Raw genomic sequence first — 21,114 nt, 5'->3', positions numbered from 1 at the left:
TTTTGCTTACCGTTTCATACACATCTATGTGCTTTTACGAAGAAAGAAAACATGTAGGCTATGAGGATCATACGTTTAGATTCATAGCTACCGCTATCATAACAAGAAATAGATGACAATGGTAGTCATGTCAATTCGTTTTGTTTTTTCTCAACCACTATGACTGATTGGTGGCGCAGTCTGCTAAGTTAGTTCAATGGTTGTGAATTCTAACACCACATGGGGTAGATATATTTCTTTTTCAAATCCTTTATTTACAATATTCATCCCATGCCCACACACTTCTAATTCTGAAAAGTGAAAGCATACCTGTGAGAGGGTCTGCCTTGGTAGTAGTTGTAGGTTTTATATAGTACACAAGACCAATCTGTGAGTTCATTTTAACTGTTGGAAAAAGAGCTACTGCGTAAATACTGCGGGTTCCCAACACAATACCACAATAAATGTGAATTCACATTTCAAAGATTTTTCTTGTGCCGCATAGGGGATTCAAATTTACAGCGCAAGTGGCAATAGATGTCAGAGTCTTACTTGCTCCTGATGCACATCGTTTTATTATCAGAGCATGCCAGTGGACTTCTGGTGTTGGGATCAGGAACAACTACATTTATACTCCCCAAAAATGAATAGTTATGAGCAATTCCCCCCACCCACAACTTTAACATTTGAAGGGGTTGGGCAAAGGCTAAATAAGAGTTTGAGAGTTACACTATAAAGAAGGAGAGCAGGAGATAATTAGAGACAGACAAGACTGAGGCAAGCTGGGAGTTTGGAGAGGAGGGGTTATAACAACACAATCATATGTAGGCCTAATTGTATAACAATTACATAGAAAATGTAGCAATTGTTGTGTAATTATACAGTAATTATAAATAAATTACATTCAGTAGGACTAAATTATACTGTAGCCATTTCTGTAACACTTCTGGAGGGTAATGATGTCATATAGACCCAGACCCCAGTTCAGCTCAACAAGCTCTCTGAGAACAGACTATTGTTCATCAAGGACAGATGAAGCTTATTTGGTGCTCTTCACTGTATGATCCCATAGTTTGAAGTTGGAGCTAGGAATAGGAGGAAAGCATAATATTCCATAACTACCCTCGACATGGTAAATATTATCTCCTGAGTTTGTGCTCCAAAATGAAACACCCAGTTGGGCTAACAATTTCTCACAAACTAGCTTCTGTGAATAAGCATGTACAGTCTGCAACGTTCACGGTGTTAAAATAAATACCTTACTCACGCAATGAAAGGAATGGAGGACATGCAAAAGCACATCCTCCTCACACGGGCACACTTGGTGAAACAGGTCCCCTGAGGTACAGTAGTAAGACCTGCAGAGAATACTAATCATCTCATTGGGGTGGCAGGTAGCCTAGTGGTTAGAGCGTTGGGCCAGTAACAAAAAGGTTGCTAGATCGAATCCCAGAGCTGACAAGGTCGTTCTGCCCCTGAACAAGGCAGTTAACCCACTGTCATTGTAAATAATAATTTGTTCTTAATTGACTTGCCTAGTTAAATAAAGGTTAAATAAAAAAAATAACAATTGACAATGAGATAAAAAAACAACACCCATTGTGTCTACTTGTGTAGTATCGTTATTTATGTCCCTTGTTATTTACATAACAGTGATCGTCAGATCATCATCATATGTAAAGAGCACATGATTTGTATTGTCATTTCTCTAGAGGGACGTTGAGCACACAGTACTGCAGTGATGTGTGTACAGTACAGTACAGCCACCCCTCAAGCCCACCCATCCAAGGCAGTGTGTTTGAGTCATAGGCTGGCTGGCCACACACAGGAAGGTCTGTGTGGAGGTTGTTTTCCAGGGCTGGTCTATCAGACACAGGAAGGTCTGTGTGGAGTTTGTTTTCCAGGGCTGGTCTATCAGACACAGGAAGGTCTGTGTGGAGTTTGTTTTCCAGGGCTGGTCTATCAGACACAGGAAGGTCTGTGTGGAGGTTGTTTTCCAGGGCTGGTCTATCAGACACAGGAAGGTCTGTGTGGAGTTTGTTTTCCAGGGCTGGTCTATCAGACACAGGAAGGTCTGTGTGGAGGTTGTTTTCCAGGGCTGGTCTATCAGACACAGGAAGGTCTGTGTGGAGGTTGTTTTCCAGGGCTGGTCTATCAGACACAGGAAGGTCTGTGTGGAGTTTGTTTTCCAGGGCTGGTCTATCAGACACAGGAAGGTCTGTGTGGAGTTTGTTTTCCAGGGCTGGTCTATCAGACACAGGAAGGTCTGTGTGGAGGTTGTTTTCCAGGGCTGGTCTATCAGACACAGGAAGGTCTGTGTGGAGTTTGTTTTCCAGGGCTGGTCTATCAGACACAGGAAGGTCTGTGTGGAGGTTGTTTTCCAGGGCTGGTCTATCAGACACAGGAAGGTCTGTGTGGAGGTTGTTTTCCAGGGCTGGTCTATCAGACACAGGAAGGTCTGTGTGGAGGTTGTTTTCCAGGGCTGGTCTATCAGACACAGCTCAGCACCCACTGATTGAGCCGTCTCTCATTATGAGAACACACAACAAGCCAGTCTGGATCTTTCTCTAAAGAGGAGGCTGATTTTCTGCTTTACTGGTGAATCCAGAGTGATTATTATCGGAGCATAATGTGCAGCATCTGTAAACCACCCCCCAAAACACACACACACCTTCTGTATTACAGAACTGTGGTGACCCACTGTGTAAACTGATTGATATAGAAAGTGCATGCATCAACAAGATCTGCTGGGGGACTGACAGATTGATTATTCAAGCAATTTAAATTTAGAGTTTAAGTGAAAAATCCTCAGGTCATGATGTCACAACACAGTACACCAGACAAACTCCCACACCACCAGAAGTCCACACTATTTGACTGGGCCAAGCAAAGAGAGAAAGAAAGAGCAAGAGCGAAAGAGCGAGAAAAAGAGAGCGAGAAAAAGAGAGCGAGAGAGAGGGAAAGACTGAAAGGAAGAGAGATGAGGGGGCAGGGAGAGAGAGAGGTAAAGGAGGAAGGAGAGAGGGAGAGAGTAAACTCAAAGTAAACTGTTAGTGAACTGAACTCAGTTGGGTTTTCTGAAGTCTGTTGATTGAACAAATCCAAAATATTTTGTCATCCACATATTCAATTCTACCAATGAGCACCATTTTGTCTCAATTCGGGGGGGGTACAAATAAATTCAAAGCTGTGAACAGCACTAACTGTCTATGTCATCATCGACAAACTGGCACTGCACTCCTCAGTGACCGATGGCAGAGACTAAACATGGTAATCAGTTCTGAACCCACCCAGACATCATTACATGAATGGACAAAACACAGGAAAGACAATAACCCCCATAATACAGGGCATCTGATAAACGAAAGGTGTGTACTTTATGAGGAAGAGCGGTTAGACACAGCCTCTGTGAGCCCTGGTATCCTCATATCCTCTGTGTCTCCTCCTCTCAGACAAGCCATCTCAGTCTACACCTACACCTCCAGCCCACACAGTCTTATCCACACCCACCCACCCACACCCACACCCCACTGCTTCTCTTAAAAGTATTTGTGCAAAGACAAAGTCAATATCACCGCTGTGCTAGCCTAAAGGCCCTGTCAAGTTTAAAAGAGTAATGGCGGGTCTAAAAAACATCTCACTTGAAGAAACATACTCACAGTGACAGAACAATTCCAGGGGCTGTTGGGTGGGATCAACACGGTGGGGTACAAAATACCTGCAGTCACATAAAGAACCAACAGACAGCCAGGATATCTCACACACAGCCTTACCTTTGGATAGACTAGAGCTGTAGAGCTAAATCTCTACAAACTCAATCTTGCTGAAGTAATTCAAACAAACCTCTTAGTGGAACAAGCTGTTCAATGCTTTTGTCTCTCTTTCCTTTACTGGCCATCCACTGTCTTATTTTCTTGCTATGAATGAAACTAGCTAAAACGCATCTGTGGTTGGGTAGGTTGAATGAGAACTTAAAGGATATTTGGTGTTAGTTAAACTAGCCCATTACATCCCAAACAGGGGAAAACACACCTGGTTGGTCAATGTCAGTGGTTGTATGGAAGGAAGAGGGGCTTAAAGTACCTGAAATATCCGTCCCTCTGTCCTGGTCCAAGGACTCCTCTGTCACCGGTGTCTTGGCTGCTGTCTGTGTGACGAGCTCGGGCACAACGAAGCCAGTGTGGTGGAAGCCACTCTGGGAGGACAGCGGAGCCATGTAGTGCGTTAGGTCCCCTGTATTGATCTCAATGAATGGCCAGGCATGGAGCTGCCTCTCCTGTGGGTGAGAGAGAGCGAGACAGAGAGACAGAGAAAGAGAGTTCAAACTGCATGTTTCATTCCCATTGGCAAGAGGCAGGCTATTTTGTCAGATCTGCCCTCCACTCCTGAGCTTATCTAAGGCTCAGCCATTCTGTATCCAAAAAGCACTTATCTCAACAATGTAGGGTGAGTTATTCTAAAGAAAGACTACGTACTTCTCTAAAGACGGCTGCTGTTGACCAGAAAGACTTGTCAGCTTGACCATGTACCACATCACTAAGCCCTGCATTTCTCCCATAACAATAAACAGAGCTGTGAACCATTAAACTGATTTTAAGCTAAATTCTCTCCTCTCCCACTCTAGAGTGCAACACAAAACAGTCTTGAAAGAGACTCTTTCCAGGAGTAGAAGATTGCCCCCTGCTTTAAACCTTTACTTCACTCCCTGCTCATTAATGTTTAAAGCTAGGCAGTTTGCTTATCCAGCACACCCTGATTAGAACAAGGCTGTGTGAGAGATGCACGCACATGCACGCACGCACACACACACACACACACTACATTTAATGAGCCAATCTCTTTTGTCTGGAACAAAGACATCAGGCAGACAGTCCTGTAATTAAAAAAAAGGGTAATACATTTTTTTTTTTTTTTAAGTTACACAGCATCAATATGCTGTATAACCTCATACACTGTAGTGAGGTAGTCAACATGAGGATTGATATATACCAATATTCCACAAGTGCTATGATCCATAGTGTATAGCAGCACATATTGACCTTTGATGGAGGATAAGTCTCAGCAAATGGAATCATCCTTAGAGCAGGGGCAAATTGCTGCCTTAGAGGGACAACCTCTAGACAAATTTAGAAGAACTTTACCCTTCCAAAGAAAGCAGCACATTAGGCTTCTCAAGGCAACCTGTTTTGTTGTCCTTGAATTCCTAAAACCCAATGATCACCATGGTTCTGCAGGTTTAAAATGAGAGCCGTTAGCTTCTCACATTCCCACTACTGCTACATCGGGGCTCAACTATACTGTTATGTGAAAGAGTCCATTCCAATGAGAAGCTAAGTGTGTTATGCAGATGCGCAGAAGGCATCAGACAAGAAGAGAAGATCAGAGAGGAGCGACATGATGAAACCCTCCCAGTGTGCTGACATAACACTCTATTAAACTGCATACAGTATGTCTGGTGCATGAATAGGAATTAATGGCATGTGCGATATGTTCCTCCACATGCCAGGCATTAACATTCCATTTATATAGAGCCATATGTCTACATAGCCACTTTCCTAGGGTGGAGGGAGGCAGATGTGTGATGAAAGAGGGGAGTTTATACATTTACTTCCAAAATGTTATATATCAATTTTCAATCATGTAAATTCGGCTTTTTTTGTTTAAAGACCCTCTGAAATAGATTGGTGTGTTTTTTAAGTATCTAATTATGGCATGGGTTTGTTTAACGACAGACATGTATTTGTTTAAAACCTACCACAAGAAGGTTTCATTTCAGAGAGACAAACAATCACATTTCAATTTATATCCACCTCACTCTTAAAGAAAAAAAATAGCACTGCAAGGTTTTACACAGTCAAATGTGACAAATAATAAAATGTGTAATAAAGAACTGTACAAATGATACATTTCTTTTTTATAACAATATTTTAACAAATATATATTCAGGAGATGGAGGCAGTGGGTTGTGGTGTGCTGTCCCTTCTCCACTTTAGGAGACAAGATGGAGAGAGAGGGGTGAAGGAGAGGACTGGTGATACATTTATTTTATTGGGCGAGGGTGGCAGTGTGAACGAGGGGATTGATTGGTTTTAATTAAGGATGCACAATATTTCGGTGAACATATTGGAATCGGCTGATATTAGCTAAAAATGCCAACATCGGTATCGACCGATGTCTATTTTAACGCCGATGTGCAAAACTGATGTCAAAGCTACCGTGCATACCTATATAACGTAGGTACATGACGTAATGACGCCACATAAATTGTTGCGCTACACGTGCAACACAGCATCCCTAACCTAGCCCACAATGTCTGCTGTGTGGATCGAGCGGTCAACAAATCGAGCAGTCATTTGAAAGAGTAAGAAAATTTCAGCGAGACAACTCAAAGGCGAAATCCGTTAAAGCCAAGATAATGGAATTCATAGCTCTTTACAATCAACCGTTCTCTGTCGTGGGTGATGTTGGCTTTCGTCGACTGGTCAAGCACCGGTACACACTACCAAGTGCGCTATTTTTCAGATGTTGACCTACTGGAGTTACACAGTAATAGCTTCACTGCTATTAGCTTCAAGACATATATACTATGGAACGCCGTTTGGGTCTTTGCGTGTCAAAAAAGATACAGTAGCACTGTCAAAGCTGTACAAAAAACACCGGCCACAAACGATGTGTTTACAATACCGCGTTGGTAATAAAGCATCATTTGTTCGAATGCAACTTCTGGGGTAGCTAGCTTTAGCTTGGTACCTAGCTAGCATCAGTACAACCAGGCTGAAAACAATGACCAGTAGGAACTGCAGCCATTTTCATTATTCCTAGCAATGATTTAGGAATCCTTGTGAGTAAGTATTATCTAGGTTGCCACTTGTTGTTCGCCTATTGAAATTGAACTTTAGTTCATGAAAATAATAGCTAGCCAGCAACTTAACTCTGTTGCCCAAAGATAACATTATAAGCAGCCAGCTAACTTAATCTGGCTAGTGAGCCTAGACTGGACTTGGTTATATGTTATAAAAAAAAGCCTCAATAAGGATGAGGCTCAATAGTGGACTTTGCGGTTTGCCTTAAAAATAAAAGATGTCATTGACAGTGATGCAAAGGAATACAAATAGTAGAATTATGACATACTTGTATTTTGAAGGGTAATTGCAAAGTCCACTATTGTGGCTAATCCTTATTGTGGCTAGCTTCACATAGACGGGTCCGACTACCATTAATCAAATAAAAACTGTCTTATAAATGTGGGTTATTTTAGATGATGACACCTAGCTATATAGTTAGCTAGCTAACTATACAGCTACTGAAACAGATGTCCTTTTGCCATGTTTTTGGGGAAGAACATTGTTTGTATCCATGAGCTAACTACCTTGTTTTTCCCCAGCACTGTAGGTGCGCAAGACAACTTTACCAGCATCAATGAATCGTTCTAACATGAAATACAAGTGATAGTGTAATCAATGTGTAATGACTACGTAAAAAAATGTATGAACGTGTTAAATTGTGACGTGCAGTCATTCAGGTCCTGATTGGTAAACAAGCTTATTTGACACTTCAAATAGTGTTATCTACTGGTCATTGTTTTCTTTTTTGACAAGCAAAGACCTAAACAGCGTTCCATAGAAATCCTGATTGAGAATGAAACGACTGAACAAATGAACAACGAAATAGCACAGCAAGTAAGTGAAAGAAATAGGTTTAGATTATGTTTTACTGGTAATGGGGACATGCGTAAATGCCACCAAAATAACTTTTTGGTCAGTGTGTGTGTGTGTGTAACCTTTTATTTAACTAGGCAAGTCAGTTAAAAACAAATTCTTATTTACAATAACGGCCTACCCCAGATGACGCTGGGCCAATTGTGCGCCGCCCTATGGGACTCCAAAAAACAGCCGGATGTGATACAGCCTGGATTCGAACCAGGGACTGTAGTGACGCCTCTTGCACTGAGATGCTGTGCCTTAGACTGCTGCGCCCGTGTGTGTGATAACTATTTAACTGTACTAGAATGATTAAAAGGCCGCAAAATGTTTTAATATCGGTTTAGTTTTTTTTTGTTGGCAAGGAAAATATCGGATATCAGTATCGGCCAAAAATGTCATATCGGTGCATCACTAGTTTTAATCTTATCCTGGTTAAGTACGTATGTAGCTAGCTAGTTCTGCTCCTCCGTGGTATGAATCACCTGCTACAGATAAACCCCCCAGCCCCCAGGGCTACTGCCATATGTAAACTTTTATAGCGTGGGTCGGGTGAGGACAAGGAGAAACGAGGGGCATTTCTCTTCAAACTTCAGCAACACTCCTGTAGTATATGATAGATACTGTGGCATCACTGTGACAGGCAGAGGGAAGCGTTTACTAAGATTGATTTGACAGATAAAATAACATACTAGATAATACATATTAGCTGCATTAGTGGTCTCTGATATCTTTAATAGCATTGCTCTGATAGAACAATCAAGAAGATTTCTTTCCCCAGGATGACGTTAGTGTGCAGCTCAACAGCTCATTGAAACACACACTAGCAAAGCCAGTCACTGAAACACACACCGGAGAAGTCAGTCACTGAAACACACAGCAGAGAAGTCAGTCACTGAAACACACACCGGAGAAGCCAGTCACTGAAACACACACCGGAGAAGCCAGTCACTGAAACACAGAGCGGAGAAGCCAGTCACTGAAACACAGAGCGGAGAAGCCAGTCACTGAAACACAGAGCAGAGAAGCCAGTCACTGAAACACAGAGCAGAGAAGCCAGTCACTGAAACACAGAGCAGAGAAGCCAGTCACTGAAACACAGAGCAGAGAAGCCAGTCACTGTAAAATACTTGGGGATACAGTGGATTATGTTGATTACAATCTGATGGCATAATCATTTTTGACTCAACAAGTGATTATTTCCTGTGAATATAACCAGTAGAGAAGAATTTGCCACTATTGCAGGAGGTAATGGTTTGCTGAGACTCTGTTACAAACCGCTCTGCCGCTAGCATTGTCCCTAGCCCGGTTATTGTCAAGCGGCTATTTAAAGCCTGATTTGAATTAAAGTCCATCTCACAAAAGTAGAAGTCATTCAAAAATCAAGGTGAATACAAATAAGGATGAATTCCATTGGTTTACCAATGGCAGGGATCAACACAGAGCAGAGGTGATTTGTAAAACCCTTAGAGACATTTCGCAAATGTCACTACAAATCCTCTCTAAAGGCACCAATAGTGTTCAAATTATAGAGCATATTTCCTGGACATATCAGGACTTGCTGTAGTGTCTGTGTGCCGGTGTTGTTGTGACTGATAAAGATGACATGAAAGCTGAGAGATATCTTCTATTGAGAAAGTAATTAACCTCCTAGACCTCCACAGCTTCAGGACACAACAGACGATCACACTACCACACACACTGCTTTAACGGATGAACATCTCCAATAGAATGCATCCATTAGAGAGAGAGAGACATAACTGTGGATGGAAACGTGGTTTATGCTAGTAAAGTCATACCGTATAAAAAAAATGTTCATGACAGCTGTGATGGAAACAGGAAGTTTCAGTACAATTTTATAAACGGTGACAGCTAATGTTAGTTCGACATGGTGGGATCTGTCGTTCCGCCCTTGAACAAGGCAGTTAACCGACTATTACCCGGTTGGCAGTCATTGTAAATAAGAATTTGTTCTTAACTGACTTGGCTAGTTAAATAAAGGTATATAAATAGGGGAGGGTCACGTAATTTGTAATTGATGACATTTCTATATTTCTCAGTGTTTTATAATGAGTTGCTTATTAGGCTATGCACTGAGTATACAAAACAATGACCTTTGTTTATGCTGCTCCATTCTATAGACTCAAATCTGCTCTTTCCATGACAGGCTGACTAGGTGCAAGCTATGATCCCTTATTGATGTCACCTGTTAAATCCACTTCAATCAGTGTAGATGAAGGGGAGGAGACAGGTTAATATTAGGAAGGTGTTCCTAATGTTTGAAATACTCAGTGAATATCCATGTGTGCCCTATGCTGCCCCTCATCTCTGATTCTCTGCTGGGCGTGCAACATCAAGTGTGCCTAAAAGGCCACATTATGGTTATGAATGTGTTTCTTCCTGTCATTTACACAATGACTAGCCCAGTGAGTTCTAGTGTACGCTAACTTGCTACCTAGAAACTTCACTAACAGTAAATGCTACTTTATAGCCTTTTAGCTATTTTACACAGCATTCTACGTTTTTAAGAGAGAGCTTTTCAAATGGCATTTCTCCCCCTGTTTTCAGTCACAGGTGGGGACTGGATTAGGTGTGAGCAGTGGAGGTGGTGGGCTCATTTTACTGGGGATAGCTTTATGTGACCTACAGGTACAAATTAGAATTGTGCAATAGCAGAGCATAAGAGAGTTTCCACATCAATGTTACACTGAGTTAACGTGTTCTCAGCTATCCACTTTGTTTTAATTATTATTATGGGTATAGGGGAGGGTCACTTGTTTTTTTTCTTCTTCAAGAGTTCAGGGAGGGTTTAGGTAAAATAGATTTTGCTGAAGTGGGGCCAATCCATTTTCATTTCAGAGGTCAGATTTTCTCCATGTAACCGTTATTATAAATAACGTTCACTCCCTAACCACTTAATCATTAAGAAAGAGCTTGTGAATAATGGATGGCCAACAGTGGCCGTTAGATTTACGGCCCATCGGTCCCCCGCCTGTTCTATTTGTCACCCACACTGATCCTGCCCTCTGCCACACCATAATTATTCCCTGATTTGGCAGCCAAACATAAATAAAGTTACCACCCACATGCATTATTAATTAATTATAAATAGATTAGTACATTCTTTGTCTCCTGGTAGTTAATTTTCTCTTCGGACGCAATCAGATATCTCCCTCCCACCGCAGAGGAAATAAAAAAAGAGATAGATTAACTGGCCTGTCATAATCAAAATGGTGCTCCTGGCGTGAACGTTTTTAATTACAATGGGAGGATGTGGGATTTCCTTCCTCCTCCCCCTGCCCTTTTCCCTGCATCGCTGTGTTCCTGGTTGGAGGAGATCCATTTCCATGGTCGGCAGCACAGGAGTAAACATGCTTCCAGTTAACCTGCTCAGTCTGGGGCTGGAGGTTTAATCAGGGGCTGCTGGGACAGAGATGGGCTCTGCTCTCATATGGAGGACAGAGTGGACCTATTTGAATATATAAAGCACAGCACAGTATAGCTTAGCATAGAACAGCACAGCACAGGAGAGCTTAGCATAGAACAGCACAGTACGTCTGCGTAACTGTTAACTCCTCTGGAGCATTAGCTAAGAATAGCCATAACCACATGCAAAGAAGAGACTAAAAACCATTAGACAAGGACACATGTTGGTTATCACAATTATACAATACATGTTTATTGGGTTGCTATGTATATTTCTCTGTAAATAGGCAGCCAGTGAACAGCATATTATGATGAGCAGTATGCTGATGTCGGTTACTGTATTTGACAGTAGTAACAAAGCCTTTATAATCCTTCCAAAATAGTGCACGTGGTTGTGTTACTTTTCTCCCCGTTACATGACCCGCTCCTCAATAATTCAGGAGCTTTATAAAGCATTGATGAAAATTTAGTGTTTTTCTGGGTGAAAGAGGCTTTTAAGTGGCTCCTGTGCTGCACAATAATTGGTCTTATTACTTCATCAAATTATTTCATCTTGTTTCCTCATGTAAAAAGCATATGGGTCTGGGGTTGATCTCAGGCTATAGAGCTAAAGACAGAGCTGATCTCAGGCTATAGAGCTAAAGACACAGAGCTGATCTCAGGCTATAGAGCTAAAGACACAGAGCTGATCTCAGGCTATAGAGCTAAAGACACAGAGCTGATCTCAGGCTATAGAGCTAAAGACAGAGCTGATCTCAGGCTATAGAGCTAAAGACACAGAGCTGATCTCAGGCTATAGAGCTAAAGACACAGAGCTGATCTCAGGCTATAGAGCTAAAGACACAGAGCTGATCTCAGGCTATAGAGCTAAAGACACAGAGCTGATCTCAGGCTATAGAGCTAAAGACACAGAGCTGATCTCAGGCTATAGAGCTAAAGACACAGAGCTGATCTCAGGCTATAGAGCTAAAGACACAGAGCTGATCTCAGGCTATAGAGCTAAAGACAGAGCTGATCTCAGGCTATAGAGCTAAAAACACAGAGCTGATCTCAGGCTATAGAGCTAAAAACACAGAGCTGATCTCAGGCTATAGAGCTAAAAACACAGAGCTGATCTCAGGCTATAGAGCTAAAGACACAGAGCTGATCTCAGGCTATAGAGCTAAAGACACAGAGCTGATCTCAGGCTATAGAGCTAAAGACACAGAGCTGATCTCAGGCTATAGAGCTAAAGACACAGAGCTGATCTCAGGCTATAGAGCTAAAGACACAGAGCTGATCTCAGGCTATAGAGCTAAAGACACAGAGCTGATCTCAGGCTATAGAGCTAAAAACACAGAGCTGATCTCAGGCTATAGAGCTAAAGACACAGAGCTGATCTCAGGCTATAGAGCTAAAGACACAGAGCTGATCTCAGGCTATAGAGCTAAAGACACAGAGCTGATCTCAGGCTATAGAGCTAAAGACACAGAGCTGATCTCAGGCTATAGAGCTAAAGACAGAGCTGATCTCAGGCTATGGAGCTAAAGACAGAGCTGATCTCAGGCTATAGAGCTAAAGACAGAGCTGATCTCAGGCTATAGAGCTAAAGACAGAGCTGATCTCAGGCTATGGAGCTAAAGACAGAGCTGATCTCAGGCTATGGAGCTAAAGACAGAGCTGATCTCAGGCTATGGAGCTAAAGACACAGAGTTGTGTACACAGGCTATTTGAAAATCAAACTAGGCTTTAGCTTCTAGATACACAAATCTTAATAGGAGGAAAGCTCTCTTCATATCGAGCTGTGAAGTCTGATAAGAAAATATCTACTCTTCCCACACTGTGCTCATCTACCCAGCGATTCCCACTACAATTCACCCATGCGTCTTTCCGTTCTGATCTCATCCTATGTATTATAATGAAGGAATGCTTTATAGATTATTTAACCAACATGCTATGGTTGATATATAGGACTGACATCCACAACAACAGCCATTCAACTGAACCGGAGGCCAGAACTACCTCCCTGACAGAATACGCAGGCTACTGTACAAACCAAAGACTGGTATGCTTAGTGTGAAAACTTCCTAGTCTGGACTATGAGCCTGATCTCGAGGTGCAGTGTATCAGTGATAACTACTAACTAGTGATGCACCGATATGACATGTTTGGCCAATACCGATATTTTCCTTGCCAAAAAACCCCTCAGATACTTAAAATTTTACCGTCCTTTTAACCAATCTAGTACAGTTAAATAGTCAAAACAAACACATGGATGCAGCGGTCTAAAGCACTGCATCTCAGTGCAAGAGGCGTCACTACAGTCCCTGGTTCGAATCCAGGCTGTATCACATCTGGCCATGATTGGGAGTCCCATAGGGCAGCTTACAATTGGCCCAATGTCCGGGCCGTCATTGTAAATAAAAATGTGTTCTTAACCGACTTGCCTTGTTAAATAAAGGTTACACACACACACACACACACACACACACACACACACACACACACACACACACACACACCACACACAAAAGTTATTCTGTTGGCATTTACGCATGTCCCCATTACCAGTAAAACAATCAAAACCTATTTCTTTCACTTACTTGCTGTGCCGTTTCATTCTCAACCAGGATTTCTACGGAATGCCGTTTGGGTCTTTGCTAATCAAAGAAGATACACGTCAAATAACACTATTTGACGTGTCAAATAAGCCTGTTGACCAATCAGGACCTGAATATGACCGCACATCACATAATAATTTAACGCGTTCATACATTCTTTACGTAGTTATTACACTATCACTCATATTTTATATGTCACAATGATTCATTGACACGTATGCTATGATGCCTGTAAAGTTGTCTCGCGCACTTACAGTGCTGATCATAGAAAAAGGAAGCTAGCTAGTTCATGGATGCAAACAATGTTCTTCCCCAAAAACATAGCAAAACGACAATCTGTTTCAGTAGCTACAGTTAGCTAGCTAACTATATAGCTAGGTGTCATCATCTAAAATAACCCAAATTTATAAGACAGTTCTTATTTGATTAATGGTGGTCGGAGCCATCTATGTGAAGCTAGCCACAATAAGGATTAGCCACAATAGTGGACTTTGCGGTTAGCCTTAAAAATAAAAGTATGTCATAATTTTAATATTTGTATTGATTTGCATCACTGTCAATGACATCTTTTATTTTGAAGGCAAACCACAAATTCCACTATTGTGGAACACAACACATAACCCGGTCCAGTCGAGTCGCACTAGCCAAGTGGCATCCTAGAAAATACTTACTCACAAGGATTCCTAAACCATTGCTAAGAATAATGAAAATGACTGCAGTTTCTACTCATCATTGTTTTCAGGCTGGTTGTACTGATGCTAGCTAGGTACCAAGCTAAAGCTAGCTACTCCAGAAGTTGCGGTCGAACAAATGATGCTTTATTACCACCGCGGTATTGTAAACACATCGTTCGTGACCGGTGTTTGCTTGTTTGCAGACTTTTTAGTACAGCTTTGACCGTGCTACTGTATCTTTTTTGACACTCAAAGACCCAAACGGCGTTCAATAGTATGTATATCGTGAAGCTAATAGCAGTTACGCTATTACTGTGTAACTCCGGTAGGGCAACATCTGAAAAATAGCGCACTTGGTAGTGTGTACCGGTGCTCGACCAGTCGACGAAAGCCAACATCACCCACGACAGAGAACGGTTGATTGTCAAGGGCAATGAATTCCATTCTCTTGGCTTTAATGGATTTCGCCTTTGAGTTGTCTCGCTGAAATTTTCGTACTCTTTAAAATGACTGCTCGACTTGTTGACTGCTCAATCCACACAGCAGACATTGTGGGCTAGGTTAGGAATGCTGTGTTGCACGTGTAGCGCAAAATCTTACGTGGCGTCATTACGTAATGTACCTACGTTATATAGGTATGCACGGTAGCTTTGACATCGGTTTTTAACGTCGACGTTAAACTAGACATCAGGCCATAACCGATGTTGGCATTTTTAGCTAATATCGTCCGATTCCAATATGTTCACCGATACATCGTGCATCCCTACTACTAACCACATGCAAACCCAGCAGCACACACAGAGAGTGAGGAACACTTGGTTCCAACCTGTAAACTTTCTCAGATTTCATTTCATTACTTCTCACTGAGTGTGCTGTATGGTGTAATAAAATAGATAATTGTGCTGGAAGCCTTCTAGACAGAGACCGACCGACATGAGAGGAGGAACAAGGAAGTTATCAGAGATAAAAAGACTGTGCTTTAACTATACTTCTTTTCTCCCTAGTTATCTGCATCAAAACAGAGCAGAAACATCCCTGAAACACGTCACCTACATGACACACATCCATTAGCTAGAAAGGAAAAAAACTCACACACATCCAGCCCACTGGTGATCTTGGATGCTCCACTAACAATGTAACTGATCTCACACCAACGTTTCAGTGAAAATACTTTTATCAGAGCATCCATAAGCTGCTATTGCAACAGATTATAAAAACTATCCCTACTACTGGAGAGAGAGTGAAGGTTTGGAGGATGGAGCATTTGGACACGGAGCACCACACTTGAAAACTGTCCTGCGAAATTAATTAACAAGCGATTGCTTACAATGAAGGCAGATTATCATGAGAGCCTCAGCCTCCTCCTGGATCGATGGTGAAATCCCTGACTAATTAATTCAAACAGACCAAGACAAGACAAAGAAACCCAGAGATAGAAGAGCGAAGCAGCGGAGACAAAAAAATGGAGCAAGCACAAATTGACAGAGAAACCGCAGTCAATTGGTATACAAGGACAAGGTTCAACTCCCTCAATACAAACTGCCTAATTAGATTTTCTGTCCTCGAAAGCAAACATTTTTAAGGAACGAGTTTGCGTCGTTAAGGATAATTTGTTTCATTGGGAAGTTCATTAAGTATTGGTGTGACTGGAGGTAAGACAGTGAAAATTAGGAGGAGAGAGAGAGAGAGACAGATAGAGCGACAGAGAGCACGAGAGTGAGGAGGGAGGGTCTCGTGGGGGTTTGTCGTGACTCTCTCTGACAGCTGCTCCGAGAGTAGACAGCCTCCCTCTTCATAGACACTATAGGAGTGAAGGAAACACAGGTACTGTAACACCACCCTTGGAGCATTCAAGCCACAGAAACTGTTAGCCCTAGAAGCAGTAGAGGTTGCCTATTCAACATTTATCAATAACTGTAGAGCACTGTGCAGTACAGTACATAGGCCTTACACAAACCACTGGTAATAAACTGAAAAGCAACACTACTTCTGGGTCTTTAAGACACCTTTCTCCCTCTTTCAATCACTTAGGCTAGACGCCAATACAGAAGCAGCCTTTTAATTTCCAGATGTGTTTGATGGTAGCCTTGTTTGTCCTTCACACGGGGGAGAGCGTTTCAAAAGGTCTCTGTGATAGGCTCATCATTCATTCTGCTCATTTTCATCTGCCATCTCTCTATCGTCTCTGTGACTAGCCCAGTGACAGCAGCAGAGTGAGGGAGGAAAGGAGAGAGGCGAGAGGAGAGAAAGCGGAGCAGCAGGTCACGTCTCTCAGGGGTGTCTATAGGGCCAGAACACATCAAATGTTCACAGCTCTGACTGGAGATCATCCGCTATATAGTTTAGCTGGACATTCAAACACTGGAGCAATACAGCAGGAATGCACTACAGTAACGCTCAATGAATAAACCTACTGTAGCATGTAGAGGTCTTTGAACTGAATGGCTGTGCACGTCAGGAACATACAGTTCTTTGAAAGTAAAGTGCTCTAGTTTTTCAGATAAAGAAAACTGTGCAGGGTCTTCAGTACACAAGCAGCATAGTAGAAACCCAAGCACAATACTGTTATCAGAGTAAAAGACTATGAAATGAATCCCATAGAGTTTATATTTGCTCAGCCTTTAGTGAAGGATCACCTTCTCATTCTCCCTGATCTATCTGTAGAGAACCCATCATATCCTCCTAAATCTCTTCAGTCCCTCTCTCACACCTAATCTCCTCATTGGCTAATGAGATGTCCCCAAAGCCCACTTTTCCCTCTGTCCAAAAAAAGGTTAGGTGTCATATATGGATTGTGAAGAGGAGCTGCTGCAATACGACAACAAACAAATAAAAAAAATCTGTCATCCTCTCAGCTATGGCGTGGCGAAGAGTTTATCATTCCAAATGTTAGCCAGATAGAAGGCATGACAAAGACGAATGCACAAATCAAAACAAGAGAAATTGGGTTTAATGGACTGCATTCTATAAATGCCCGTTCAGATAGAAAGCAGAATTTGTAACAGGTGAAAAAACTTAAAAAGTTGTCACACAATGTGGAAATCCCTCTCTGTCGGTCTCGGTTATGTCTCTGTTTGACCCCCCCCGGCCTTCCCCCCAAAATGATGAGATCCCTCTCTACTCCGTCTCACTTTCTCTATCTAAAGTTATTCTAAAGAATCTTTTCATGGTTCCAACTGGGTAATTATATAGAATGATCATTAGCAAGTGTTTAAATTGTGCTGCATTTAGCAATCATAATAAGAGTCTGATAGCGGCAGTTGTGATGTGTCCGTGTGCATCTGTGCTAACGTGGAGAGAATCCGAGCAGGTGGTCAGTCCAGTTCAAGTGTTCAACAGTCTGATGGCTTGTAGATAGAAACTGTCTCTGAGCCGGTTGGTATCAGACCTCAAGCTCCGATACCATCTGCACGATGGTAAGGGAGTGGAACAGCTTGTGGTTGGGGTGTGTGAGGTCCTTGATGATGCTGCAGGCCATCCTCAGGCAGCGTTTCGAGTAGATGTCCTGGATGGGTGTGATCATAGTCCTAGTGATGTACTGGGCTGTCTTCACCACCAGCTGGAGGACCTTGCGGTCGTGGATGGAGCAATTCCCGTTTCAGGCCGTGATGCAACCGGTCAGGACACTCTCAATGGTGCAGCGGTAGCATTTGGAGAATGCCCAATTTCTTCTGCCACCTTAGGAAGTAAAGACGGGGTTGCGCCCACTTGATGTTGGTCCATGTCAAGTTCTCGGTAGATGCCGAGGAACTTAAAACTGATGACTCTCTCTACTGCAGTCCCATTGATATGGATCAGGACATGTTCCCTCCTCTGCTTCCTGAAGTCAACAATCAACTCCATTGTTTTGCTGACATTGAGGGAGAGGTTGTCATCATGGCAGCACAATACCAGTTCACTGACCTCCTTATAGGCTGGCTCTTTGTTGTTGGTTATCAGGCCAACCACTGTGGGGTTGTCAACAAACTTGATGGTGGGTGAACAGGGAGTACAGCAGAGGGATGAGGACACTGTGTTAAGAGTCAGTGTGGAGGAGGTGTTGTTGCCAATCCTCACAGCCTACGATCTGCCCGTCAGGAAGTCCAGGATCCAGTTGTAGAAGGTGGTGTACAGACACTCCCCAACGAATGCAGCAAATGAGAGCTGGCTAAGAAGCAGTTTGTGAATAACAGAAGGGAGATAGGAGAGAGCAGGGCCATCCCCGTCCCACATTCACAGTGACCGAGTGCAGCCTAGTTAGGCCCCAAACTGTGGGCAAGGGGCTGCTCATTAAAGTCCACACAGGAACACACACACAGAGCAGAGCTGATCAGTCCATTTATAGCTGGTCCCCGGGCAGACAGAGGAAAATTAATACAAATGCAAGGCAGGGTGACAATTGCTGAGAGTCCCCTGAGTCCCCTCTCTCCCCTGGCCTATTTACTCCCTCAGTACCATTAGAAAGCCAGTGTCCTTCCTCCTTATAACCCATCTACTCCCTCCCTCCTTCTCCTGCTCTCTTTCTTCTCTCTCAGTGGGGACGGACAAAAACTCTTTCACACCTCTATAGAGGTGTTCAATTGTGACTGTCCCTGCCGGTCACACACTTCCTCAGCACAGAGTATTTCTGTCCTCCTTGTGTTGCCTCTATTTTCCACATCCTTCCAGACAAGCCCAGACAGTCACAGGGAGGACATCTGCTATCTGTGTCCGCCACCCCAGTGTGGCCACCAGCAGCCAGGCAGAGAGGCATGGACCTGGGCATCAGGTTATGGTTCGGCTAGAGGAGGGTGGAGGATGGAGGCTGGCTGTTGGGTTCAACCTCTAGTTGCACCAAGCGATCGATGAGCAGGAAGACTTGATGAGCTGTAGTGACTGTCAGCAGCCGCTGTGGTCCTCCCAGCTCCCCCAGAATCGATGAGGCAAGCTGGGGGGAGAGGAGAGGCAATCAGGCCTGTTGCACTGACCATGGATTGTTTCTCTGCCTCTCATCTCTTCTCTTACTCTCTTCTCTAGGGATCAGCTCGACACTTCTTTACTCCAAACCCAATTCAGATCCAGCTAATAACAAGGCACTTAACAGAGAGACCATAACAACAGGAGTTTTTCTGTGCTGAGCCCAAACCTGGTCTCACTCCACTGACTTTACTGACTGACAAACCAATGGCACATTGTAGGTTCAGAACAAAACACCTAGTGGGGCAAATCAGACATTTTGATTCTCTGTAAGAGCAGGTGTGTGTGTGGGTAAGGAGACCATACACATGTATATGTTTAAAATGGGGTCCATATCTCATATAGGACCCCAATTTAAACAAACAATGAAAACAAATACTAGCATCACCCTTGGCTGTAAGAAATCAGCTCAGTGCACAAATTTAGCAGAAACACAGGCCATTTAGAGAGCCATTAGTGTGATTTGGGTTCAATTAGTCTTGGCTATTAAAGCTCCCTTAATCATGCAAGCATTGAATGAAAAACCGGAGATCCTCCAGAAATACATGAATATAAATGGTGAATAATTCTCAAATCGCCAACCCAATTCCCAGTTTGATTGATTTGATGTTAATCTGTGAGTAACATTTGATGTATTCACATTTGTATTGTAATGAAATACAATTAGGAGGACAATGATGGTGAAATGGGGCAGGGAGACTGGTGTAGAACAGGTTTAACGAACAGGTTCAATGTACAGTATGTCCTAGCCTTTATAGGTCTAATCCATACATGTCCTCGTCATCCGTGGGTTAAAGCTAGCAGCAGCAGTAGAGGTTAGGTAAAGGTAGAAAGCAGTCATTGGTGAAAAGACTCTGGCCTGATCTAGGAAGAGTTGAAATGTAGCCTCGGTAGGCAGGATTTTCTACCAGCTCAGATGTATGAAGGAGGCCTCCTGATAAAAGTGAGCTTGAGGAGAATCAACATAGTGGTACGGTATGGATGGATAAGTTAGCGCATCTCTCCCAGGGTTTTTTGTGGAGAGACAAACACTAACACGCATTTCCACTCCCAATAAACTTCTGTTCTCTGAGAGACATATTCCATGTATGTATGTATGTATGTATGTATGTATGTATGTATGTATGTATGTATGTATGTATGTATGTATGTATGTATGTATGTATGTATGTGTGTGTGCGCCTTCAGAAAGTATTCACACCACTCAATTTTTTCCACATTTTGTTGTGTTACAGCCTGAAGTTAAAATGAGTCTAAATAAATTCAGGAGTAAAAATGTGCTAACAAGTCACATAACAAATTGCAGGGACTCACTCTGACTGCAATAATGGTGTTGAACATGATTTTTGAACAACTACCTCATCTCTGTACCCCACACATACAATTATCTGTAAAGTCCCTCAGTGGAGCAGGGAATTTCAAACACAGATTCAACCACAAAGACCAGGGATGTTTTCCAATGCCTCGCAAAGGGCACCGATTGACAGATGGGTCAAATAAATAAAAAAAACATACATTGAATATCCGTTTGAGCATGGTGAAGTTATTAATTACACTTTGGATAGTGTATCAATACAGCCAGTCACTACAAAGAGACATGTCCTTCCTAACAGTTGCCAGAAAGGAAGGAAACTGCTCAGGGATTTCACCATGAGGCCAATAATGGCTTTATAACAGTTACTGAGTTTAATGGCTGTGATAGGAGAAAACTGAGGATGGATCAACAACATTGTAGTTACTGTACAATACTAACCTAAATGACAGAGTAAAAATAATGAAGATTGTACAGAATAAAAATAT

The 21,114-nt window shown here is 42.6% G+C and overlaps 1 protein-coding gene across 1 annotated transcript in view; it reads right to left on the bottom strand.

The window, feature by feature from the left end:
• LOC106583187 (testis-expressed protein 264 homolog) overlaps nucleotides 1-21,114 on the bottom strand; it is a 159,127-nt gene that overhangs the window by 12,834 nt on the left and 125,179 nt on the right. Inside the window, exon 3 of the mRNA XM_014167091.3 lies at nucleotides 4,063-4,255. Within this exon, the coding sequence (XP_014022566.3) occupies nucleotides 4,063-4,255 (193 nt within the window). The remainder of the gene's footprint in view (nucleotides 1-4,062; nucleotides 4,256-21,114) is intronic.

This window comes from Salmo salar, chromosome 22 (assembly GCF_965601325.2).
Source record: "Salmo salar chromosome 22, fSalSal1, whole genome shotgun sequence".
Taxonomy (NCBI): domain Eukaryota; kingdom Metazoa; phylum Chordata; class Actinopteri; order Salmoniformes; family Salmonidae; genus Salmo; species Salmo salar.
This window is presented reverse-complemented; position numbering and strand designations above follow the sequence as displayed.